Below are 27,488 nucleotides of genomic sequence, written 5' to 3'. Positions count from 1 at the left end.
AGCTGCACAAGGGCAAAGAATCCAAGTGTAGGTTAGGTTCAGGTACCAGAGCTCCTAATTGCACCTTGTACTGATCTTAGAATCAACCAAAACAAGATACTCAAACCTGGAGTGTATTATAAACTGAAAGGTTGCCATTGGATGATTAGTCACCTTCTGCCATTTTTCTAGTCATTAACAACTGAGAAGCTCTCATTTGATGCCTGTTTTAATCCTGTAATAGATTTACGTGGGGATTGATTCTTTTTTGGAAACTTAAAGCAGCCATGTTTACCTTCTGGACCAATCAGAGACTCAGAGCTGAGGCACAACATGGAGGGTTGCCAGTTCACAGATATGATTAAAGGAAATTGAGGACAAAAGCAGCCTTCTGAGAGGAAACCGCAGTAAAGATCTCTACTCCATGTGTGAGGTGCTTTATGCTAGATAATAATGGCTTTGCAGAAGTGCAACATTTAAAAATATTTGAAACTTGGAAAGTGAAAATATTTCTGCTCCTGTGTCCAAAAGACTTTAGCTGTATGAGGCATTAGGCTCAAGGCTCTACACAAAAATCAATAAAAACTTATAAATTCAAATTACATTTCACTTTTTCTCTTGGCTCATTTATCTTGATAATGTCGTGTCGTATTACAGAAGCAATAATAGTGACTTGCTTGTCTCCTACAGAATTCATATCATTTTTTTTTGTAGAAAACACTTACGGTTGTTTTCCCGTCTTTATTTGCAGCGAGGTCAGATTCTGTCCAGAGATCCACCAACTCTGAGGATCTCGGCTCCTTGAAGACCAAAGAACCGGGTCTGAATCCAGACAAGGAGAAGGCAGCACGCAAGAAGTCATCGGACTCTGGGGAGGAAGCAGACAAAGACTTTATTTTAATATGAGTAAGGAACATTTTTTACAGCTGCAGCCTGCTGACAAGCCTCACATTTCCTTTAGAAAATAGATTCATTTCTGTTAGAGTTTGTACGTGTTGGTCCATCTGACCCCAGAGTACAAACTCTGGTAAAATTCAGTTTTAATTTGATTGTTGGTAGATGTTAATGCTTCGTGTCACCTCAACCTAAACTGTGCTAAACCTCAGAAGAGCTTCCGTCTCACTAACAGCCTTTTTTCTGGATCTGCTCCTCTTCGTTCTTACTGTCAGGTGAAAATCTTCGTCTCTGAAGGGAAAGCTTTTCAGGGTTTGAGAAAACAAGTCATCGAGCTCATTCAGTGTGTGAGTGATGAAACCTGAACTTAAGCTAACCACTGAAAATGAGACATTTCAGCAAGCAGCAGCGAGACTGTGAAGCTGAGTCCCATCTAAAATCATTTAACTGATAACATCTCTTCAGTGTGTAGCTGCTGCAGGGACCAAACTCTCCAACAGTCCTTCCAGGTTACTGTCCTGTACTTGAAGTCTAACTCACTACAGACCTGGAATCAGCTGCACTTCTCTCCTTCAGTATATTTGTACAGATTTTATTAAATGCTATTTTCTCTAAGTTTTCCAGAGCTGCAGAGGTCGCTGAATCCATTATGCAATTCATGATTTTTTTTGTTTTTTTTTACAGGAATAAACAGGTTTCAGCTGAGAGTCTCAGCGCAGACAGACGTCACAATATTCAGTTATGTAGCTTTTCTGGCAGGACGACTTCAAACACTACAGCTGCACTGACTGTGTTTAACTTTACCTTCACTGATAATCAATATGGCTTCAGCACTGTTAACTGACACTGTTCGTATTCAGACACTGTGGAAAACATCGGATATTTTATTCTGGGGAGTAAAGAGGAGGATTTATGTGTCTTTATGTGCAGTACAGAGTGTGATTTTTAACTTTTTGGGCCATTTTCCTTCAGTATAATTTGATAAAACAAAGTTTACTAACGGTTTAATTTCTAACGAGTATTCCTGAGAACAAATATAACATAAGGTAAAGTCAGTATAGCAAGTTGTTTTCACTTTTAATAGCAAAATTTGAATTAAAATCACTTCATTTTGACTTAATTACACTGAGACAAGTCAGAGTATCTCTAATAGAGACACAAACGTCATCATAGCTAGTCTGAACTGTTGTTGATGCTGCTAACGTAAAGCTTCCTGTTGGATAGTGTCCCTGTAAAACATTTCAGGATTCAGTTAATAAAACATCACAATTTAAGAGCTTGTCAAGGAGAAATCTGAACAATGAGAACTTTTGTCTTTAGACATCTGTTCTCAAAAATTTACCAGAACTTTTGCATCAGGCAGCTCTGACATGGAGGTTAAATAGTTTGTTGTGTTTAAAAGGCTTCTACTTCTGACATAACTACAGATTAATCCATGTCATTTCTCTAATTCAAGATAGCTGTAATTACATGTTTTACAAGGTGAAATTCCAGTTCAGGATTTTTTACAACAAAACCTAATTTAAGAGATCTAGATAGTGTAGACACCTTTAGTTATAATTATGTACCAGTCAGAGTATATAACTGCACACATGTGAAACTATAATTCCAGCTATACATATTTCAGCTGCTCATTCACATTGTGGACATTTGTAAATATGTTTAAAATGGGAATTCAAATCCACACGAATAAAAGATGTGATGCCATTAGTCCTGGGAAGTATGAGGACGCAGGTGTCTGAAATATTCTGTTTGTCCAGGAAGAATTAACTTACAGGTGTCTGCAGCATATTTCCATTCTAGCTATTAAATGGTAAAACAACTTGAGTAACTGTGTGATTCTAACCTGATGGAGTTTTTGTCAAATTCAGTGAATATCTCCTCAGGAAGATATTTCACAGCTACAAAAAACGATCTGCTGTTCATTAGAAATCAGAGGGAAGGTAAATATCAACAGTCTCTCCAGAATCAGAAATTTCAGCTTTAAGCTACATTTTACTCTGAATTGCTTTGAAAGACACATGAATCCTCACTTCCAGTAATACACTAACATTACATTAATACTCCACTGGTGTGTAAACAGTCCAATGTAAAGCAGAACTTACTTCAAAAAGAGAAATGTCAAAGAAAAAATCTTATTTTAGTAGAATGAGCCAGATAGTGACCTCATCAGGTTGTGTGAAGCTGAAAACGTCTTCAGCATCTTTCAGATTTAATTCACTTCTTTCTCAACAGGAGGAAACATCCCTTCAATATTCTGCCTATACAAAGAGACTCTGGCATTATTTGGCATCCTGTTGCCTTCGTTAAACAGAAAGCAGTGAACTGACAGTAGCTGGATTCTGAACATCTACATGGTCTCAGGCTGAATCCTCTGATTTGTTCTCTTCTTAGAGCAAAAACTGCCCTTTTCACACTGACAGACAGTTTGCACCAGATACAAGATACTTCAAATCCATTCCTCTTGTGACAAATATGAAAAAATAAGGCCTGTAGTTTGTCCTCAAATCATGAGATAATTTAGCCGTTCTGCTGCTTTCATGTCATACTGTAGTTATCTGAAAGTCCATTTTTGTCTTTATTAAATCCCTAGTAACTCATCTTTGTGTGTCAAAGTTACACATTTAGGAACTTTTCCATTAGAATGATCCGTTCATGCCTTAAAGTGGTCTGGATGTAGCTCTGTCCCTGCCATCTCGAGCACTCCAGCTCCCCTAGAAGTCTGTAAAACAATCAGCATTACACAGAGACAAGTTGTAATACTGCAGTAATTCAGCCACACGTGTTGGAAACCGATTCTGAAAAAGAACAATGATGCAGAAAGCTTCACCCTGCATGTTGACAGGATGCTGCCTTGGGTTTGTTACATATGAAAGATCATGAGTACACTGAGTTTCAAGGTAGAAATGCGTCTTCCAGCATATTAAAAGCTGTATGGACATGTTATCACCAGAGGATAGACCCAGATCCACTGGACATGGTGCTATATTATCCGTTCATCTCTACAATCCTCTAATATGACATGAATGCAGCATTATCCTCCATAAACACCTTTTCTATGACACTGACTTCACTAGCTGTGTGCTAAACTGCTCCAGCTTTACTTTTAGATGCACTAGATGCTGGATGCTCAGTGTGAAAAGGGCGCAGCTTCTATTTTATGTAGTGAAGTCAGGGCCAGAGCTGCTCCTGGTGCAGCTTCTCCTCCATCGTGGTGTCTGCTGATGTCTCTGTAGGTCGGACGTCGCTTCTTTGTCTCTGATATGAACTAACACTGTTCCTGCTGTATATAGTCAAACTGTCCCTGATGTCAACGCCTGCTTTGATTGTCAGACATCACGTTTGTGTCTCATAGATGTCCCAGGACACTTTAAAAAGAAAAGAAAAATGCTGCGACTTTGCAAGCGGCTGTATTCTGCATTTTTAACCAGTTTCCTGATGCAGGGAAGCTTCTCTGTTTCTGCTTTCTGAGGGATTTCAGCAGCTTGTTGCACTGATTGAAGACTGATGAAAGTGTCCTGAAAACATTTCTGTCGGTGCACTGAGCGGAGACACGTGAAACTAGCCAGTAGCATAAAGTGTGGAGCTGTGAGTCTCTGTGTGTGACTGCATGATGTGAGTTGTACTGGATGTATATACTGTATGTGCTTTCCTACATGTAGGTGTGTGTGTGTGTAAAGATGCACATGTAAGATACACACTCATGTATTCACACGCCTACGTGAACTCAGCAAATCCTCTATGTTTGGTACTAAGTACACTACTATACTAAGGGTTTGTTTCTAACTTATTTGGAATAAAAAAAGCAAACGTGGCCGCTGATGTCTGGATTCTTTGTTGTTTTTTTCTCTCACTTGTACATTGTGTTCATACGTGTAAAGATTAATTCTTTGTATGTAATAATTTGCTCTTACGTGTGATCGGTTTACTTTCATCATGATTCAGAGAAGAAATAAGGCAAATCGACACCTTTTTTCTTGAGCTGGAGAAAGAGCTGCATCAATACAAACGACATGTTGTTCATCTGATCAGCCGCTTTGTTCTGTCATGTTTCACTGAGTCTCGTGTTGGACATTTCAAATATTAATATTGATTAAAATCATTTTACAGGCTACAACATCTCTGCATCGTCTCGTTTGTCACAACTTGAAGCTCTGTGCAGTTTTACCTCACAGCCACCAGATGGCAAATACAACCCTGTGCTGTGTTTAAACCCACACTGAGGAGGTGTGGTCTCCACCCAGTCACACTGAGCATATGTTACTGTACTGAGCAGTGCAGCACAGTTTAGCACCTCAGACTTCATTGTTTTCATGTGTAAAAGTTGACAGCTGACTCCTTATCAACATGGATAGTGCTTTTGACAAACTGGACGCAGCTGGTTTCCTGGAAATCTGGCAGCACTTTGATGCAGATGGTAAGAACATTTAATGTTATATTTTATACATAGTGACATAGTGCAGTGTCTGCAGTTTATCTGCTGTTACTAGACATTAGTCAAACAACAACTGTCTTTTCTGCTGATGAAAACTGGGAAGGAAATTTAAATTTCTGGCAAAATGTTAAAAAGAGAAAGGAAGTGTAGTTTTAGCTGTTTCTGTGCAAAATCCTGCTTTAAGTACTGACTTGAATAGTAGAAACTGCAGTTTTCTACAAATATGTTTGTCAAGGTTCAGAATAATAAGCAGCTGTATGAAGTTTGACCAGAAACAGCCCAAAATAAACCAATTTGTTAATGATCGAAGGAAAGTCCACTCTGCATTCACACCTTTAGAATCTGAACAATTTGTCTTTCATTTGGCAGATAACGGCTACATCGAGGGCAAAGAGCTCGATGACTTCTTCCGTCACATGATGCAGAGACTCGGTCCGCAGGTGAGTCGACTGATCGGTCACTAGTGATGACGGCAGTTCAGCTGAACAAACACAAAGCTGCAGCATCATGTCTGCCTGATAAATGTGACAGTTGACATACAGCATCACTGACAGAAGCAGAAGTGTTGATATCAGAGGAGTGATCTTATAACTAAAGGTCTGCATTTGCGTCAAGTCTTAGATTCATTTTCTGCAAACAGGCAACTGTTGATTTTGAAATTTGCATTAAAATCAAAGTTTGCATGAATATTTTTTTGCTTCTGAGGCTCATGAATTTCACTGGAGGTAATTTGTCATACTTAAAGCCTTAAGTTGATTTCTGGAGGCCTGCCTCAGACAGTTTGCAGCGTTTGTGGTCTCTGCTGTGTGGGCAGCTGAGCTCTGGATGGGTGGAGTGACTAACACAATTACACAGATCTGGAAACTGTCAAAGCGAAAACCTTCATCAACATGGTGACAAACTGACCTGAGAAAAGCAGCATTTGTGCCGATGACACATCATGTTTACTGAGCAAAGGGAAACGAGGCGTACGTCTCTCATCCACTCTCCTGGATACTAACTGGGTTGCACTAACACAAACAGACCACCGACCACATGTCACTTTGTCTCTCTGATGTTTGCTTTCCACTGTGATGCCTCCAGGAGAAGCAGAGCTGCTAAGACACTCTATTATCTGCTGTTCTGCTGTTGAAACATTGAGCAACATCAACCACACAGTGAGATTTTATCTGCTGGTCCTTTATTTCCTCTAACGCATCCGATCCAGCAGTTCTTAACTTGCAGCACAATCAAGTTCATGTGATAAGTTCAATATTTCAGCAAAACCAGCCAAACATCAGGCTTGCATGAACGTCAGATTTACTGGTGAAGACAAATACTGACGATGGAAGCTGTGGCACCTTGTAGTCTGCAGATTGTGTGCTCTGCCCTGCATGAAGCCATGAATCGGAGTCAACAGGTTTCTATAGCTACAGTGCACCCAGGAAGGTCTAGGCAAAGAGAGCAGAAAATCAGCTCTTGCATGTAATTTTAAATGACTTTAATGGCTTGAAGCTTTTAACTGATCATGAAACTACACAGGAAACTAAATAAACCTCAGATAAGAATGTGAGAAACTAACTTTGCAGCTTTTTTTACAATCTCATTTAGTCTTTTGTTGTATTCTGACGAGTTAAAGCAGCAGAGTTACTCAATAAAGCCACAGTAAACTGACTGTTCTTTCATAGCTTTCTGCTAATGAATAAGTCCTACTCAATGCATTCAATGTGTAAGCATCACATACTTCATTCTGTGTGATAGTGAGAATAGATGGTCCAAGGGCAGCTTTAGGAACATCAGCTGAGGGCCAGAGGATGCAGACCTTGAAAGAACAGATTGAAGGAGTATCCATGGTGACATTGCTTAAAATAAGTGTGACTCAGTCAAGAAATCTTTTTAACTAATATGGTTTTTAGGGTTTTCAAAAATATTACATCTAATTTAAAGTAATCAGTGTAAAACACAGCAGGCTGTGTGTAATTTTAGTGTGTTGTCTCTCTGCAGGAGAAAGTCACTGAGGAAAGAGTCCAGAGGATGAAGCAGAGGTTCATGTCTGCGTACGACGTTACTGCTGACGGGAAACTGCAGATTCAGGAGGTACAACTGAGATTGCACCGTCATTCACTTCACACAGAGGAGGCTGATTTGTAATAAATATCTTTTCTATGAGCGTGTCCTTCTCCACCACAGCTCTGTCACAGACTGGAAACTTATTTAGCTTCTCCTGCTAACGCCTCTTAAATCCAGATATTCTTCCTCTTCTCATCATCCTCACCTCCTCCTCCCATCTCCTCTGCTGTATCTCTACTTCATCTTTAATCCGTCTCATGTTTCCATGACAATGATACAGCATGTTCCCTATTCAAGAAGAATGAAAAGTAATTTCCTGAGCTGCTGACAGGTCACACTGAGACTCTCAGCAGGAGGAGAGCAGCACTCCATTTACAGGAACAATCCACTGCAGATCCATAGAGCGCATCAGAACTGAACAGAACCAATAAAAATCCACTCTAAAAGGCTCCACAGTTCTACATGGCAAAAAGCCCAAAGATCTTTCTGGATGTCAAGAGTCAAACGTCCACAACAGATTACTTGTAATTACAAAATGAGCCTGAAATTAGTTTTTCTTGGAGTGGATTCATTTAATGACTCAAACCCGACTGACATCTGAACAAGCTGCAGGCATTCTCAGTGATGTAAAGTCATATTTTAAAGCTGCTGAGCTCTCTGGGTTATTAGTACAGTAGCAGCGTCTCATTCGTCCATTCATTCATTAGGCCAATCCCTTAATGCATCGCACCCACAAACCCTCAAGCTGAGGAAAAAAATCAATACATCTCCCGTAAGTGTCCTGTTGAAGATTTACTGCAGTTGATGGAGGAAACGTCTGTTCTGAGCTTCATGTTTCTGTAGCTTCTGTTTAGAGCAACTATATTCTATAACTTCAATAACTTTGATTTTAAACTTTAGTTTTAAAATCTGCCACAATGGGATCATTTTGCTGAGATATTTAGCAGTCAGATAAAACTGAATGAATAAATAAATGTCACTGCCCAATAATTATTTCATGCTGACAGAACCAGGTCTATTTAAATGAATGGTGAGTTATATCTGTGAAATTTAATGGTCACCAGGACGTTCTAACTGCATGTAAAAAGTGGCCAAAGTTAAATCATGGAAATTTACTGAGTACATTGGGTTATATGAGTTTACAGTCACACAGTTATACAGTAGTTTGAAATAAAGAGCATTTGATCATTAACATCATTATAATTTTATAACAAAGAGCTTTTTTCCCAGTTTACATCACATTCACGTCAGTGTGACAATCAGCTGGTTGTCCCAGTTTTACAAAGCAGATATTTGTTTTTCTGGGACATTCTGAGACGTGTTTCATACACCCAATATCTTTGGCATTTACAGAATTCTCCCATACATCTCTATTCAGATTCTTTAAGTCTAAATCCTAGAATGACATTGGGAACAAAACTATATTTTGGTTAGTGTCCACTTTACTCAATACGTACAGTGTTGACCTTAATGTTGATCCAGTCGATGTAGTCGGTCTGTTCTATTTCCAACAACTAGAGAGCTAGACAGTAGTGTGCATGCTGAACAGATGCCACAAGAACTGGAATATCCAGAAACAAGAAATTCTGAAGGAAAAATTCTGAAAAAGTGACCATACTTGTGTTTCTATATGGAACTGTAGGTTTTACTGCAGGTGCTAAAGGTTTTAGATAAACTGCAGATTATCAACAATAACAACATGTGAACTGGTGCAACAACAGGCCTGATATCTGATATCTCTGAGACCTGATATCCCGATATCTGGAAGATAAAATCTAATAGACGGAATCCAGATGTCTGCTGCAGAAAAACTGCTTTTATGACCCTGAAAAATACGAGAAACATGTTGCTGGTTGTTAGAAAATTTTAATCTATTGCAATACGGAGAAAGGCAGAATCTGTTAAACGTCAGTGAACATTAAAATCTAATAGTATGACAAGTGTAACTACAGAATTCTTCTTAATCCATCAGAAACTGCAAGTTTAGTGTCACTCCATGTCTGATAAAGGTCTGAGGTCTCTGTTTCTCAACTAAAAACAGCCTGAATTTGAAAATACAAACATAAAATACAAACATAAAATACAAACATAAAATACAAATGTAAATTTACTGAGTACATTGGGTTATATGAGTTTACAGTCACACAGTTATACAGTAGTATAATACAAACATAAAATATTCATGAATAGATGAATAACATCAAATAATAAAAATTAGCTTATACATTTGTTTTCACAGGGTTTTGAACAAAGGAAACAATTCAGATTTTTCTAAGCACATATTCAGTCGATTTGACTTTTAAAAAAAAAAAAAAAACACGCTTTCAAACTGTTTATATCCTAAAATGCTGCACAGAGAACATTCAGACGCACTTATTTAAGATTTGTTACCAACTTGGTTGCCTGTGGCACTGACTACTGCGATATCTCTGAATGTGTCTCCGGCATTTTTTGCCTTTAAAGTGATTTGTCATGTTAGTTCCGGACACGCCGTCTATTCTGCTCTACAGCTGGGGTTAGAGGAAGTCAGTGTGCCATCAGAAAGCAACAACTTCCTGTGTTAAAGCTGCGTGAAGTTCAGTTAGTGCTCCAGTGCAGCGTCATGTGACCTGACTAAGCATTTATTGTACTTCTGATGCTGAAGATCCTCAGAAACCGAATCTGATATAAGTCTGTAATTATTCTACAGCACAGCAGACCTGCTTCCTTCCTTCCTTCCTTTCTACTTGTACTTTCAGTTTTGCATTTCTACATTGTTGAATCCAAACATTTATTACTTATTAGCAGCAACACTTCTACATAGAGAGACGTTACATTTAAACCAGTTAACTTCCTTATTGATCAGACTGTCTGAGGTGTGGGGACTGAAAACAAGTATGACTGTTGCAAACATGAAAATCCTGTTTTTTATTCTATTATGTCCATTAGAAAACTGTCACTTATATTATAATAATAATTTTTCTAGAAGTTCTACAAACAACCATCTATTTGTATCTACTGTAGCATTACAAAATTAATCTGAAAATCCTGAAAAAGCTGAAATATGAGCAGTGCTACTGTTGGCATGACGGTTGGTGCAATGCGCTTCTTCTAACTGTGAGCCATATTTCAGCTTTGTCACTGCAGCATCATCCTGAATTTTAATTGGATTGATGATCGGGGTCGGTTTAATCTGCTAATGGAGGCTGATATTGTTAAAGAAAGAAGGACGAGAGAAGAGCAGCATGAACTGGAGGGAAGCCAGGAGTACCGGAGCAGGACGAGTTCATCCAAACAGCTTTGGTTAAATCTACGGAGGTTTTTAAAAATGTCTGCAGCTGAAAGAGTTTCATCTGATACTTGGTTTTTCTGCAGAAAACAAAAACTGACCTCCAGCCTGATCAGGGTTAAAAGACCAGGCAGGATTAGACTGAACGGCTTTGGAGTCATTAACAGCATTTACAACATTTATTGTACATTAACAGCATCTCCTCGTCCACAGTGTAAAATCCTCAGACAGCATCATTATAACTCACTCTTTGATCTGTTTTCCAGTTGGCCAACATGATTCTGCCTGAAGATGAAAACTTCCTGTTAGTTTTCCGCAGAGAAGCTCCACTGGACAACAGTGTTGATTTCATGAAGGTAAAGTCACAAAATGCACCAAACAGAATCATGAAATGAGTTGCATCGATTGATAATTTTAGGTGCTAGGATGGATGATAATGACAGGGATGATTATACAGAAGCACTAAAACTACAGAGGTTTTCTGACTGTTTAGCTGGACTCAGTCAATCTCTGATTCAAAGCCTTTCTCTTGACCTAAGATCAAACAGGTGAAATCAAAGAAGCAACAAGCGAACATTTTCCTGCCTGAACAGTAAAACCAGATTGACCAGAAAAAGTCAAAAGAACAGAAAACAATTCATCTGTGACTCAGAGTTACAGCACAAAGTATGAGGAAGTTTTCCAACCAGAAAATCTACAGAAATTTTAAACTTTGACAACAGCTTTTTAAAAAAGTAACTGAACTGAATCTGCACTTGTGTTGACCGATATGCTAAAATTTCAATCAGCCACCATCAGTCCAATATTTGGTAATTGTAAATACATCCACGGAGGTTCACAAATATTTAGTATCGAGGAAACTTCCACACAACTTTTCTGATGCATTCAAATAAGCTCTGATAAATTGTCTAACTGTTCTGAACGCTACTCTGTCAGTCTTTATTTCCTGTTCTGGCCTAACACGTACACACACTACATTTAGATAACTGTCACACTAAAACTTGCTGCTGACGGTTAATAAACCGTCAGTGGCTGCAGCTAATTAACCTCCAACGCTCCAGCTGTCGGCTCCTATCAGCTTTGAAATGCACTTTACAGGTTTGTTCTTCACTAAGTTGACTTCTCAAAGAGCAACAATAAATTAACCAAACAGAGTGACAAAAATCACCCTAAAGACTCTGATTTATCCATTCAGTGGCCCAACTGTAACCTGCAGACCTGGATTTCACCATCAGGCTGTGCACTTCCTTGTAAATATCCAGTAAAAACAGATCAATAACAGCAGGTGTAATGAGTTTACTCTGCAACCACCATCTTCAAGCCAACCCCCATACATCATGTGTATTTCCTGATTCTTCCTCCTCGCTCTGCTGCAGATTTGGAGGAAGTACGACGTCGACTGCAGCGGCTACATATCTGCTCAGGAGCTCAAGGTCTGATCGTCAGCATGTCTTTACACAACAGAACCAAACCTGAATATCTGTTCCACCTCACTGTTTCCTGTGGTGTCATTACTTCAGATCTTTGTCTTCAGCTTCTGATAGCATGTTTTTGTTCAACACACAGATTCATGGTAGATTCTTGGTCAGATTTATGAAGTGCTGTGGTTGGTTTAGAAATAAATCACCAGAACTAACAAGACTGTTCACATAAAGGTGTCTAAAATATTACTGATGATAGTGAAACACCTTGTTTATATTTTTGCATTTTATTTCTACTTTCTCGCTCTTTAATCATTTCAAACTTTATAATGTGCAAAAATGAAGCTTCCATTGCCTTTGTTGAATTTGTAAATTGTGTTTTGACCCATCACCACTAAAGTTGACTGTTTTGTTGTCTGATTAAACACCTCAGGCCTTCCTGAAAGACTTGTTCCAGCAGCATCACAAGGAAGTGCCATCTGATAAGCTGGACGAGTACACCGATGCAATGGTACTGACACACACGCACACGCACGTGCACATGCACGTGCACACGCACACACAAAATAGCAAAACTCAGGCATAACTTCCTTGGTATGATTGAGAAAGATTATCTGGAATCTATGTGTAGAAAGTCTGAGTTCATAAACAGCTGCAACTTTAAAACAGCTGGAAGCAGCTTTTTTATTCCACATATGTTCAGTCGGGTTTGTTCTCTGAATGTTCCACCATTAACTCAGGGTGCAGATTCATTTATTCCTGTTTGGCTCTGTGTTTACTATCCATAGCTGTTGTTAGAGCTGGTTAAGAGTCTGATCTTTCTGCAATTTTCTAGTCGCATTTTAATGAATAAAAGCTGTTAATGACTGAAAACAATTCACCTGCTGTAACAAACTGTTTTACCAAACAACTGCTAAATGAAAATATGGTCCTCAAGGAGAAAACAAGCTATTATTAAGAGACTTTTCACTAATAATAATAATAATAATAATAATAATAATAATAATAATAATAATAATAATAATAATAATAACAATAATAATAATAATAATGACAAGAAGAAGAACTAAGACTAAGAATTAAAATGAGAAAAAATAAGAAATCAACTAAGAATAATAAAAAAGAATGTAAAAAGTAATAAGAATATCTCTATACCAGCTTTAAAAAACTGAGTTTCTAAAGTGCTTTACAGACAAAGCTAAAGACTAAAAACCAGAAAGAAGAAGGAAATACAGTTAAACATGGTAAAAACATTTTTTAAATGAGTCAATGCAAAAACATCAGATAAAAAAAATAATAAAAGAACCAAAAATGCCACAGCCAATAAAAGAATAAAGGAAAATAGAAGGTTCAATCCATAAGGACAAGGCTATATTAGTAAATAAATAATAATAAAAATAGTAGATGAATAAATCCATAAATAAGTAAAGGGTAAAAAAAAGATTAAAATAAATATATGGAATTTAAAATTATAAATTAATTATAAAATTACTTTGTGTGCTGCTGTCACAGAACAAAGACCAAAGAAGAGAGTGTAACACAAATATATTTAATTATTCACCTTCATGAGCTGCTTCTTCAGTAGAAACTTTGCCTGATTTTTGTGCATTTTTTTTAGATTTCAGTATGTTTCATGTTTCATATGCGCTAAAAGTAGGACAGAAAGATGAGTTCAGGGGATGTTAAGAAACAACCAGCTGTGGGAAATTTTTCATGCTTCTGAATTCATTTTATTTCTCTTGCAGATGAAAATCTTTGACAAAAACAAGGATGGACGTCTGGATCTGAATGACTTGGCCAGGTGCTCAGAGTCAAAGACTTCTGCTAAATTCTATCAGTTTAAAGGCACTGCAACGATCAGACAGTTCACATATTAAATAATGCAGGATTATTTCAAAGTGTTTTACATAGTCAAATTAACATAATTAACCAATATGTGATAAAGCATCCTTCGAAGAAATGTACAAAAAAAAAAAAAACAGTTTGTCATATTTCCCTCATAAGACATGGTTTGTCTAATTAACTAAAATATTGTGTATTGACATTAAAATGTGTATTTATTTTGAAGGATCTTGGCTTTACAAGAAAATTTCCTGATCCAGTTCCAGATGGATGTAAGTGTGTTTATGTGCTTCTTTGAGAACATTTTCAAACTGATTAGGGTTTGAGATAAAAATAAAAGTGTAAATGTTCTTTATCATCTTTATCTAGTATCCTCCTGATCTTTTACCAACTTCTCTTTTTTTAAGGCCAGCAGCAAAGAGGAGAGAAAGAGAGACTTTGAGAAGATCTTTGACCATTATGATGTTGTGAGTACAGTAATAAGATAAGTTTTTTTTCATTGTATAATTTCATCATATCTAAACTAATTACGTTTCACTGCTGCATGAAAATATGTGAAAATGGAGTAATGTTGATGCTGAATCCTGGGAGCTCTGGGGCATTTCAGGGTCATGCTGTTTTAAATCACTGCAATAACAAATCCATCACTGTGCATTTATTTTTCATACAAAAGTATAATCTAATATAATGCAGCCCTTTTTTGGAGACATTTCCTGCAATTTCAAAATCTGATTGCTCTTTTTGATGCACAGAGAAACAACTACAGTCACTTTAAAGGCTAAATTCTGTTGTTTATTTTGGTATTTTAGAGGCTTATGATAGGAAATGATAGGGACATTATCAACTTGGATGAATGAATGAGTAAAGATACAGAAGTTTGATCCATCTTCATAACATTATTTTGGTATGAACAAATATGTGATAAATAGAATCACAAAGCCCTTTCTCTGCTCATCTTTCTCATATATGAACATATTATATTGCATATAATGTAGATATACTTAGATATTAACACTAAAAAATAAACTAAATTAACAATCACCATCAACTTCCTCCATTAAACTTCGTGTCAGTTGTTCCTGTTTACAGAATAAAATAACATCAGTGTAGTTTTAAATAATAGTTTTGTGCCACTAAAAAAAGAAGTCTTTGGGGAAAATCAAAAATAGTTATTTTCGTCTTTATTATTATGTTTTCTTTGGTTAGTTTTTGCAGATAGAAAAGCTGTTATGTTGACTGAGACTTACAGTGCTGACATGTGTAATGGCTGATTTTACAGTATTATATTTATCAAAAAATGAATGGGATCCTAACATACATACATCTACAGAGGCCATTAAAGCCTTAAAATCCCAAAGCTTTGATCTTTTAATGCTTTACTTTTCGTTTTGTAGTAATATTTAGTTTTGGAGATTTCTTCTCTCAAATCTTTTTCTGTTTTTTGTAGACTTAATCAGACTCATATAACCAGCTAGTGTGGAGAGCAGAATATAAATTTCCAGTCTGCTCAAAATTGCACAAATGTGTCTCCATAAGCTGCCAGTTGGCAATAACATGTATCCACATAGGTCTTTTTTTTCTCACAAATGTTAATATCTAACTCAAATGACCTTTCAAATTTTCTATTTAAGCCTGGACTGATGGAAAACTCACTGTTAATTCTTCAACTTGCAAAATCTTGCTTTATGTTGGGAGCATAAAAACAGCAACTCAACTTAAATGCTTTATTCTTAATGCAAACACACTTATTATTCGATAAAAAGGGGGAGTTGTCATGTTCTACGAACAGAACTTCACTTCAGTATGCAGGAGGTTTTTGGTTCAAATCCAGTCGTGAGCAAAAGTAGAACTTTCAGAAGACTATGTGGCTGAGTTGTGTTTGCACTAAATAAGAGGAAAATGCAGGATTCTAGTTAAAACTAACATCAGCAGTAACTATTAAGATAATGTCTGCGTCTTTGTTCACAGATACTAGAGCGATACTAGGATTAATGCCAAAGAATGTAAAATATACAGAGCTCAAAGTAGAACACAAGAAAAGTAACTATTAGAGAGGATATCTGTGCTGTAGGAAACACACAAAAAAGTACTATGTAACTTAAGTTTTACCATTTTGTGACTTTACCAGATTGTGAAAAAGAAAAAAGAGCATCAAGAGAATATTTTTAATTTATTCGATTCCAGATTTCTTATCAAAAACACACAGAAATCACCTCCACTAATATTTTTCACTGCAGATTGAAAATATTCTCAGATTTGCATATAGATTGCTGTAAATAAGAGGTCTGAGTTCAGCCACAGTGAGTCCAATTAGCTGCTGTTATCTCTGTAATGAAATAAAACGGCCGTCATGTAGTCGAGTCACAGTTCAGGCTGAAGAATTAACCGTCATCCTGATTAATGCTGCAGCTCTGGAGGACTCACTGATGAGCTTCTTCTGTTCTGTACCATCAGTTTATGATGTTCTCCAGAAGAAATAAGAACAAATGATCCACCTGAAAGCTTTTCTGCTGCCTGGAACTTATTTTCATTTTGAGATTTGCTTTGTGAGAATTTTATAGTTTAGTATTGAACTTTTACTGTAATTGAAATTGCAGCAAAATTAAAATATTTTGATGGGATTTTTCACCTTGACTGAAAAAAAAAAAAAAATCAGTTATCAGCACAGCAAGAAGCTTTTTGTCAAGTTTTACAAATTCTGTATTAATAACACATTTTCACACATCGTCTTCTGATCTTAGCAAGTGAAAATATGTCAAAAGTTACAGATTTTAAAATTAAAGAGCCTTTGTCTCAACACAAAACACCTCATTTGGCCTCATTTTAATTTTATGTGTATTTGTAGTCAGATTTTCAGACCAAAGCATCATATTTATCCAGAAATGTGACTCTCAAATTGCACTAAACAGAGGTGCTTCTGTTAATTTTTGTTTAGTATATTTGAACAATGTTACACTAAAAAAAAAAATCACATTTCTTTTTTCTTATTCAGAGTAAAACTGGAGCTCTGGAGGGTCCTGAGGTGGACGGTTTTGTCAAAGACATGATGGAGCTGGTCAGGGTAAGAGTCTGTGTGTTTTACTGAACATGAATCATGATGGTCAGACAGTGTTTTAACCCAGAATGTTGCAGTTTACCTATAATGAGAAATATATTACAATGAAATAAAAATGTGTGTTGAACCTGACTAAAAAGGTCAAATGTTTTACTCACAGTGAAATATTTACAGCAGTGCAACCGATGTAAAGAGTTCATTTGAAGCTCTGGATCTTCTAGAATAAAAATAATTTTTAAAATTTTAAGAAGGTGCTTTTAAGGGTTAATGGCTCCAATGCAGCTTCGTTTCTCAATGTCACAATCTGATTGGCTACACGTTGCGAAAAATAAATTATCACCACTGAAGGAGAAATATTTAAAATATCTCTTTGTATTAGAATTATGTAAAACATGCAAATCTATATTGGTCCCAAATATCAGTTATCAGCCTCTTTGATTGTGAGGATCAGTATCAGACCTTAAAATAAAACATATTGCTTAACTCCTGCGATGTATCACGAGCAGCATCACCTTAAATTTAGGAATTATGAATTCCAGGCACAATATGGCAGCATGTTTTGTTCAAGGACAAAAATCAGACAGAATTCATGTTAAAGAAAAGGTTTTTTGTTGTTTAGGTGTAGATATTTTAGCTAAAAAGTGTAAAACTCTGACCTGTGAGGACAAACTCTGTCCTCCTGTTGATCTCCAACTGCTGAGTCATTAAACTGGACCCTAATGGACAAAAACAGCTTCATTAAAAGCCTTGGTGCTGTTTGCATGTTGTTAACGCCACATTTCCCTCTAAATGACTTTCCCTCTGCAGCCCAACATCACGGGTCCTGATCTGGACAAATTCCGAGTCGTTATGTTGCGTCACTGCGACGCCAATAAGGACGGAAAGATCCAGAAGAACGAGCTGGCTCTGTGTCTGGGAGTCAAACCCACACCTTAGACCTGGATTATAACCATCCTGATGTTCTGGTCCAGATCTGTCTGATTCCTGGGTCATTTAAGGTCAATGTTCATAACGTTTGTCTGGATCCTGAAGAAGATAAAAACTCAGTCTGACACTATGTGAGGAAAGAAATTAAATTAGCTGAGAAGAGTTTCTTGTGCATGTTTAAGGGCCAGAATTAAAGAATAAGATGTGAGTGTTTATTGGTTTAAATGGTCTGTGCTGTGAGGTGTATTCGTCTGTGTGCTGCTCAGAAAAACGTCTAAAAACAAGATGTTTGAACCTGGAGCACACTGACTTAGTAACATCTGGCCTCCTGCATGTTTCTCTGAATCAAAGTGCAGGATGCTGCTTTGTGTGTTTTTAATATAAAATTCAGTTCAGAAAATAAACAGTGATGGCATGTTGTTGATCCTTTTCTCCTGTCATTTAATCTTACAAATGTTTTAAGCTGATATTTACTGCATCATCCATTATTCTGTGGACATTTTAAATCATTCTAAATGTAAATAATTCAAAGGTAAAAGCTGCGTAACCTTTGGAATGATTTTGTCTGTTTCATCATGTTGTCCAAAACATTAACCAAATGCAAAAGATTAATTCTAATGTTTAATTGTTTCTGTGCAGTCAAAGGCAGCAGGAGGAGCTACAATATAATATCACAGGATTTTATGGTTTTACCTGAATGATTTCATAAAAAACACTGCTCCTAATCATGTAAACTAGTGACAGTTTAAGGGAAAAAAAACAACACAAAACATCTCAGAAGGTGTTGGGAACAAAAAGAATGGTCAGATTTTTGACTTTCCAGCAATCCTCAAACTAATCCTTTGTGTTGTGCCATTCAGTCACACAGATAAACAACATTTAAGCTTGAAATTCTGATCATTCTGTTTTAGCAAAATCAGTTCATTCTACATATTGCAGTAAAATATTAAGGACAATAAATTAGCCAGTTCTGTAAAAAACCGAAAAGCTTGTCACAACCAAGTAGCCACAAGTGAGTCAGCTGCAACCAGCAGTAATAAAAATAAAAGGACTGTTGGGCTGAACTGGGCAGAAGTGCAGGCAGTGTTCATGGAAACATAAAGGTGACAATTAAAAATAAAATAGTAAAATATCATCAATACAGCATGTGAAGCCTCCATCTGTTTCAGAGCTGATTAAACCTTGGGTCACTTTGGAAAATGTAGGACATCAAATGGATGTGATTTTTTTTTTTTTTAAATCAAATTAAGAAATTGTGAAATTTTTCAGTTTTTTAATAATTTATGGCATTATAGCTACAGATATTTTTATTTTCTCTACTTCTTTCATCAGGAGTTAAAATGAGGCCACAGTGAGTAAAAATATAACAGCAGCAAGAACTTTTTTTTTTAATCCAGAAAGTCTGGAAATAGTGTTGTTTGGTTTTTTGTTTTGTTTTTAGAGAACCATAAGTTCTCTCAGGCTTTGACACTGAAATTGAACACTTCCACCAGAAACTCGGTGTTACAGGTCACAGCGACCGACCATCTGACTGGGCGAGTCTCTGTTTGTTAAGAAGGAGCCACGGAAGGAAAACCGACGCTGTTGAGCAAATGGAAAACTAAAACCCTGCGGCCTCTGCAGGACCTAATGGACCTAAAAGCTTTACTGACTCCACACCGATATCATCTCTGTCCGTGTGTTCATTAAACAGGCTCTAGGCTCCACCACAAACAGAAGAGGAGACTTCACATGGCTGCTTCTTGTTCAGTTCATAGATCCATCTTGAATGAATGTTCAGTCCAGTTCTGATCGTCTGACTGTTTGCGTGAGCAGAGTATCTGTTCAGCAAACAGCTTCCCATTTCAAGCAAACACACACATGCACTGGCTTAAAATGTTGCCTGGCAGGATACATGAAAATTTAATCGTACTCCTCCGATCACTATAATATCTGATAATAAATCTAATAAATAAGCCCAATTCTTCTATTTAAGTAGATTAGCTAGATAGATTAATAAGATAGATAGATAGATAGATAGATAGATAGATAGATAGATAGATAGATAGATAGATAGATAGATAGATAGATAGATAGATAGATAGATAGATAGATAGATAGATAGATAGATAGATAGATAGATAATGTCCTAGCAACTACAATAATAAAGTAAATGACTACTTCTGTTAGAATTAAGACCAAAACAATTGATTATTTTCATTACATAATCTGCTGACTTGATTAATCAGTTTGGTATAAAATGTCAGAAAACCGTTGAAAAATATGGATCAGTGTTTCTTCAAATGTCTAAAGATGTTCAGTTCATTGTCACAGAGGAAAGAAACCAGAAAATATCCATATTTAAAGCTGAAATCAGAGAAGTTACAATTTCTGTTCCTAAAAACAAACCAATTAATCAAATATGAAAACAACTGGAAATTAAAATAATAGCTGACAATTGACTGATTAATTATTGCAGCTCTAGTGATGATCATAAAGTCACAGAAGATGTGAACTGTGTAAAATTTTATGTTCAAAATGCCATCATGTAGATAATAAAATTGTATGAATTATATTAGTAATAGACTGACAAATAGTGACACAGTTAATTACAAACAGCAAATATAGAAATAGTATTATCTTCTTCTTTTATATTTCTATTATTTAAACGAATACAGAAGGAGGAGATGTGCTACACTTGTTTTCGGGGAGGAGGGTTTATTCTTTTGTTGAATTACAGCTTTATTTTAGACTGAATCTGGAACATGTTGCTGTAATTGCCTTTGGGAAGATGGATAAAAAGGACAGAGACTCTTCTTACTGTGATTGTCATTTAGAGATGGCTGCCTCTGATTAGATAGAAATTCAATAATAACAATGATAATCACAGGTACAAATACACCACCAATGTTGCTTATCTCTGTTTAAATCATTTCCAGTCTCTAAAACTGTTTGTTTTCGGATATGAACCTCAACATGTCATTAACCTGTGAATTCTCTGCTGCAGTATTTCCTGCTGTTCCGCTGCTGTCAAATTAGCTGGAGCTTCAGTTGCAGCTTTATGGCTCTGACGTGATCTAATGGAGCTTTAGGAAAGGTTGAGGGAACAAAAGGATTTACTGTGTTTAACCAGATCAGATAAGTTCAGTTACACAAAAATTTCAGGTTGATTCTGTCCCATTCAGCAGAAACTAAACAAAGTAATTGGGCTTCTCTGAATTAACTCACACAGATGAGCTTTTAACCCTTTGGAACCCAGCGTATCGCCGGTGCTACGTCTTGCATATTGATTTTTGATTGGCTGTAGATTTTAAACCAGATGAGATAGATCGATAATTCTTTTTGCATATAAAATCTGGGGAGTTACACTAACATTTCACACATTCACCAGGTCTCAGGGTGCTTTTTCGTTGCAGTGATGGGTCTGTAAAAATACACAATAAAGCGCACACTACAAAACTCTTTATAAACCAGACCAGTATTTGGAGGACTTCTTATGTTGAAATAAGCGTGATCACGTTGTGGCCATGACCTGTCACATGATTCTTATGTATCCATACACGAGAGGCTCCCGTCCCCATCAACAGGAAGTGACGTTGTTGCCGGGAGTTGTAGTTTTTCAGCCGACAACTACAACTGTAGTTTTCGGCTGTAGCCTGCACAGATACGAGCTCTCACTCATTTCAGTCGAACATTTTTTTATTTTTTTTTGTACAAAAACATTCAGACACACAGCCCACACACACACACCAGACATCGACCACGGTCCGTGTACGGATCTGGTAATCGGATTTTCCGTTCTGAAACGGGTATTGAAAAACAAAAAACAAGTGGTTATTTGATTTTCGTCTTAAAATACAAAAATTAAAATTGAAATACAAGGCGTTTTTCCTCTTCATGATCAAAAAGGGATATACGATTTTTTTTAAATGCTTTGATTTTTGTTTTAGATTTAGAATAACAAGAAAGTAAAATCAGTAAGAGACAGAAACGAAAAAAGGTCCATTTTTTCATTTTCTGAGACCGGAAGTGGTCATCAGCAAGTATGGAGCCAAACTGAGTACGGTGCATAGACTGTACATACATTTTTTTTCGTTAGTTTTCATGGTCAAAATGAGAGATCAGGTGGCCGATCTTAAAATAAATCAATATTGATTTTTTTTATAGAGCGTTAAAGTTTTGCGAAGCCAGGGGGCGGGACTACTTGATTGACAGTCCGGTTCGGAATGATTGACAGGTCCTATGGAGGAGGCAGCAGAGACTCTGTTCTCCTCGTTTGGATTAATTCTGATATAATAACTGTTGGTTTATTTATCGGTGGAGCAGCAGAACATTTTCCACAGACAGTTTTCCAGCCCGTTGGCTTGTTTTAACAAAGTAATAAAGTTTTCTACCTTCGGCTGATTCTACCAGCAGACACTGAAAGGACTCTGATAGGTCGGTAAGTAAATGTTTATTTTTGTATCGGTGCCGCTTTTAATGCACTTTATATGCAGCTTTAGTGTCAGATGTAATGTGCGCCATGCACTCCGGATGTTGGTGGAGTTTATTTCAGTGTGTGTTGACCAGAGAAGAAAGTTAGCATAGTAAATATTAGCTTTAATGTTAGCGATGCTAACCGAGCTAGCTGCTCAGTCGTAGCCTGGTTAAAGCTAACGTAGCATCAAGCTAATGTGTTGAGTTTCATGTAAACAGCTGAAGTGTGTTGTGTTTCTGTAATGTGGTTCATTAAGTTCATAAAACTGTGGCTGGTTGACATTAATGTAACGTTCAGGAAACTTAAATGTGATTAAAACAGTAACGTTAATGTTCTAGTTGTCAGTAATCAGCTTTAATTTGACACTAAAACAGACTCTGATAGTTTTAAATGACATCAGTTTCATTAATTTGTTGAAAATTGTCTCATTTGTTGTTGTGATGTTGCTGCTGATTCATTAAAAGCAGATGATCCATGTTGAAGATACGTTTAGTTCTAGTATCAGAAGTACAAGAAGGAAAATGGAAGTTTAGTTCTGCTACATCAAAGATTTCAGGATTAAAATAACTAAATGAGTCTTTATGCCTCAAACTTTATTTTTACAATAAAGAAATAATGAAATAATCACAGATAATAAAAATATAAATAGCAGAGAAAACCTGAGAGAATAATTTCCTGAAAAGTCTGTGAAGGAAAAGCAGCTTTTTTGTCCTGAAAGATCAGAATCAGCTCCAACATCTGCATCTGACAGCATCAAGTCAACCAGAAAGAAAAGAAAAAAGAAAATGACTTCTTTCTGATCACATCTGTTCCGCTGCTCACAGTCTGCTGCTGCTCACATTCTTCACATTTATTGTCCACTTTTAAAAGTTCAGCAGACAGGTGCTCTGCTTTGGAGTGTGACGATGATGTCGGTGAAGTTTCCTTTTCACCCACAGCGTGCTTTAGGGCAGCCGGGTTTGAAATACTGACCGACAGCTCAGATTTAACTGTCTGTAGTTCCGTTTTGATGGGTGTTAAACTTTCACTCAAAGCCGCCAGGAGCTGGGTCTTTAAAATAACCGCTGTCTCGTTACAGAGTGAAAGTAGCAATTCCTGCTTAAGGTCAGAGATTGCAGCATCTGACGGCCTCTTCAAAAGAAGACGTAGTTGATGAAGGCGTTCTGGAGCAGGACCAGAAAGACCACGACCAAGCAGCCTTGAGATCTTAGGCAGCGTCTCCCTCAGGTGGGTGTCAACGGTGTTCATGGTCAGGTCTGCGGTAATCCCGTCAAAAAACAAAACAGAAAAAAATCTAGATTACTGTATACATCAACATGTAACCAAAGCACTCTGTGTATAACGCCATAGTACAGGATGTAGTTCAGAAAATGTCAAAGTATAGTATACTTTTTAAGAATAACATAGTATGGCCTGTAGTTCATATTATAGCATGTCGGCAGAAAAACCCAACTGATTATTATGTGGTTCAAAAAGTGCAAAATGACAGGATGTTGCCTAAAATTGTCATGTATGATATGTGGTTCAAAAAATGTCATAGTGCAGTATATTGTCAAAATAGTATGTTTTTCAAGAAAACATCATAGTATATGTCGTCTAAAAAATGCCATAGAATAATATTTCATTGCACAAGTGAAAGTATAGTAATTTTTAAAACTGTTCAAATTCTTATATGTTGCTAAAAAACAAAAAAAAAAAACTAAAACAAAAAAAAAACGTCATAGTAATATGTCAATTTAAAAAGCCTATAGTATAGAGTGTCGCCCAACAAACGTCATAGTATAGCATGTCGCTCTAAAAACGTCATAGTATGGCCTTTGGTCCACAAAACGTAATAGTATAGCATGTCGCTCCAAAAATGTCATAGTATAGCATGTCGCTCCAAAAACATCATAGTACAGCATGTCGCTCTAAAAACGTCATATTATAGCATGTCACCCAAAAAATGTCATAGTATAGCATGTCGTTCAAAAAACATCATGGTATAGCATGTCGCTCTAAAAACATTATAGTATAGCATGTCGCTCTAAAAACGTCATCGTATAGCATGTCACCCAAAAAACGTCATAGTATAGCATGTCACTCTAAAATTGTCATAGTATAGCATGTCACTCTAAAAACGTCATTGTATAGCATGTCGCTCAAAAAATGTCATAGTATAGCTTTTGGTCCAACAAACGTCATAGTTTGGCATGTCGTTCAACAAAATATCATAGCATAGCATGTCACTCTAAAAAAGGTCATAGTATAGCATGTCGCTCTAAAAACATCATAGTATAGCATGCCGCTCAAAAACGTCATTGTATAGCATGTCGCTCAAAAAATGTCATTGTATAGCATGTCGCTCTAAAAATGTCATTGTATAGCCTTTGGTCCAAAAAACGTCATAGTATAGCATGTCTCTTTAAAATTGTCACAGTATGGCATGTCGTCCAAAAAATGTCAGAGTATACCCTTTGGTCTAAAAACGTCATAGTATAGCCTTTGGTCTAAAAACGTCATAGTGTAGCATGTCTCTCTAAAAATGTCATGTTATAGCATGTCGCTCTAAAAACATCATAGTATACCATGTCGCTCCAAAAACGTCATACTATAGCCTTTGGTCGAACAAACATCATAGTTTAGCATGTCGCTCTAAAAACATCATAGCATAGCATGTCGCCCAAAAAACGTCATAGTATAGCATGTCTGCCCAAAAAACGTCATAGTATAGCATGTGGCTCAAAAAACGTCATATTGTAGCATGTCACTCTAAAAATGTCATAGTATAGCATGTCGCTCAACAAACGTCATTGTATAGCATGTCGTCCAAAAAACGTCATCATATAGCATGTCGCTCTTGAAATGTCATAGTATAGCATGTCGCTCTAAAGACATCATAGCATAGCATGTCAACCAAAAAACGTCATAGTATAGCATGTTGTGCAAAAATATCATCGTATAACATGTCGCTCTTGAAACGTCATCGTATAGCATGTCGCTCTAAAAATATCATAGTATAGCATGTTGCTCAAAAAACGACATAGCATGTCAACCAAAAAACGTCATAGTATAGCATGTTGTGCAAAAATATCGTATAACATGTCGCTCTTGAAACGTCATCGTATAGCATGTCGCTCTAAAAATATCATAGTATAGCATGTTGCTCAAAAAACGACATAGTTTAGCATGTCACCCAAAAAACGTCATGGTGTAGCATGTCGCTCTAAAAACGTCATACTATAGCATGTCGCTCTTAAAAACGTCATAGTATAGCATGTCGCTCTAAAAACGTCATAGTATCGCATGTCGCTCAAAAAACGTCATATTATAGCATGTCACCCAAAAAACATCAGAGTATAGCATGTTGTCCAAAAAACGTCATTGTATAGCACGTCGCTCTTGAAACGTCATAGTATAGCATGTCGCTCTAAAAACATCATCGTATAGCATGTCGCTCTAAAAATATCATAGTATAGCATGTCGCTCTAAAAACGTCATAGTATAGCATGTTGCTCTAAAAACGTCACAATATAGCATGTTGCTCTAAAAACATCATAGTATAGCATGTCACTCTGAAAATGTCATAGGATGTGGCTCAAAAAATGTCATAGTATAGCATGTCGCTCTTAAAAACGTCATAGTATAGCATGTCGCTCTAAAAATGTCAGAGTATAACATGTCGTCCAAAAAATGTCATAGTATAGCATGTTGCTCTAAAAACATCATAGTATAGCATGTCACTCTGAAAATGTCATAGTATAGGATGTGGCTCCAAAAACGTCATAGTATAGCATGTCGCTCTAAAAACATCATAGTTTAGCATGTCGCTCTAAAAACTTCATCATATACCATGTCGCCCAAAAAACATCATGGTATAGCATGTGGCTCAAAACACGTCATAGTTTAGCATGTTGTCCAAAGAACAATATCGTTTAGCATGTCGCTCTAAAAACTTCATAATATAGCATGTCGCTCTAAAAACGTCATAGTATAGCCTTTGGTCCACAAAACGTTGTTTTGTCCCGGCTGTCTGAAGTAGGTGAGGAGCAACAGAAAAACGGTCCAAACGCTGGTTTCCAGAGGGTTAGACGAGTATTTATTTGAAAGAGGAAGTTTACAACAACACAACATGTGAGGGGGTTAAAAGCAAATGGGTGTTTGTAAAAAAAAATAAATAAACAGAACTAAAAGTGAACTTCATGTTGACATTGATGGGCTTTCCAACCAGGAACAAAGTAAAAGATAATCAATACGAAAAAAAACTCTTCCTGTTCACCTTTTAAATCCAAAAACACACCGCAGTAGCACCCTAAACTAAAACTACCAATGGGTTTCCTGTTTTCCTTTCTGAACAATTCAAAGGTCCCTCTCTATCTCCCCACACATCCACCAGCCACTGGAACACATCTCCAAAGTTCTGCCGGGCCAGCTCAGCTTCCCCTCAGAAGAAGTTCCGCCAGATGAAGGAGCCTTTTGAGAGGCAGCTGGCATCGTGACTGGACTGTACTTTGGTCTGTTCCAATCCAGCTTCAGCTCCAGAGACGGCAGGCGGGACGAGTCAACGGAGGCCGGGTGGACGAAGGCATGCAGCTGAGTACAATCCAGAAAACAACAGAGGAGGAGTGCAGCAGCCCAGAGCCAGAACAAGCAGAGTAGCATCGTATGTCTCTTAGAAAACATCATAGTACAGCCTTTGGTATGAAAAAACACCATCAAATACATCGTATATTGTACAAATAACAAGTCAAAGGAAAGAGACATACATTGTAGAATTGTAGTAGTTGTGGGCAGACTGATTTACTGATTATCAGTACTTTATTTTTTACTGATTTACGGTAATAAATCAATTTAAAAATGGCGCTACTTTGGCTCCGAACCTTTATCTACCTGTGGTGGCTCTGTCTTCTGGAGTGATTTGATTGGTTATACGTCACGAATAAAACTCCTTTAACTTAACATCTGTAAACAAAACAAAAACGTATCAACAAAGTTTTCTGTTAGAGTTTGTGTTCCTCAAAGTTTAACTCCAAGATTTTACATACTTTCATTTACTGCAAATGAATATCGACTCCAAATGTCTCACTAATAATCATTATCAGCCTTAAAAACCCACAAAACACCCCTCTATACTCGACCACACTTAGTACAGTCCGGTTCCCCCTTCTATAAATCTGCTTGGA

At 36.9% G+C, this 27,488-nt stretch overlaps 2 protein-coding genes across 6 annotated transcripts in view; both read left to right on the top strand.

Moving 5' to 3' along the window:
* Positions 1–4,990, top strand: part of LOC111578980 (F-actin-uncapping protein LRRC16A) — a 90,684-nt gene extending 85,694 nt beyond the window's left edge. For all 5 annotated transcript variants that reach the window (XM_023286011.3, XM_023286014.3, XM_023286012.3 and 2 more), the window contains one exon: positions 731–4,990. In XM_023286011.3, the coding sequence (XP_023141779.2) occupies positions 731–885 (155 nt within the window). In that variant the 3' untranslated portion in view covers positions 886–4,990. The remainder of the gene's footprint in view (positions 1–730) is intronic.
* A 118-nt stretch (positions 4,991–5,108) lies between these two features.
* On the top strand, positions 5,109–18,294 carry scgn (secretagogin, EF-hand calcium binding protein). Its single transcript, XM_023286025.3, has 11 exons — positions 5,109–5,290; positions 5,678–5,748; positions 7,292–7,384; positions 10,892–10,981; positions 12,002–12,058; positions 12,480–12,557; positions 13,792–13,847; positions 14,115–14,160; positions 14,296–14,355; positions 16,881–16,949; positions 17,751–18,294. The coding sequence occupies exons 1-11, from the start codon at positions 5,221–5,223 to the stop codon at positions 17,877–17,879; spliced, it is 819 nt and encodes a 272-aa protein (XP_023141793.1). The 5' UTR covers positions 5,109–5,220; the 3' UTR covers positions 17,880–18,294.
* Positions 18,295–27,488: the final 9,194 nt, after the last annotated feature.

The sequence above is a fragment of the Amphiprion ocellaris genome, chromosome 9 (genome assembly GCF_022539595.1).
Source record: "Amphiprion ocellaris isolate individual 3 ecotype Okinawa chromosome 9, ASM2253959v1, whole genome shotgun sequence".
Lineage (NCBI taxonomy): Eukaryota > Metazoa > Chordata > Actinopteri > Pomacentridae > Amphiprion > Amphiprion ocellaris.
The sequence above is the reverse complement of the archived record's forward strand: the minus strand, read 5'-3'. Positions and strand labels throughout refer to the sequence as shown.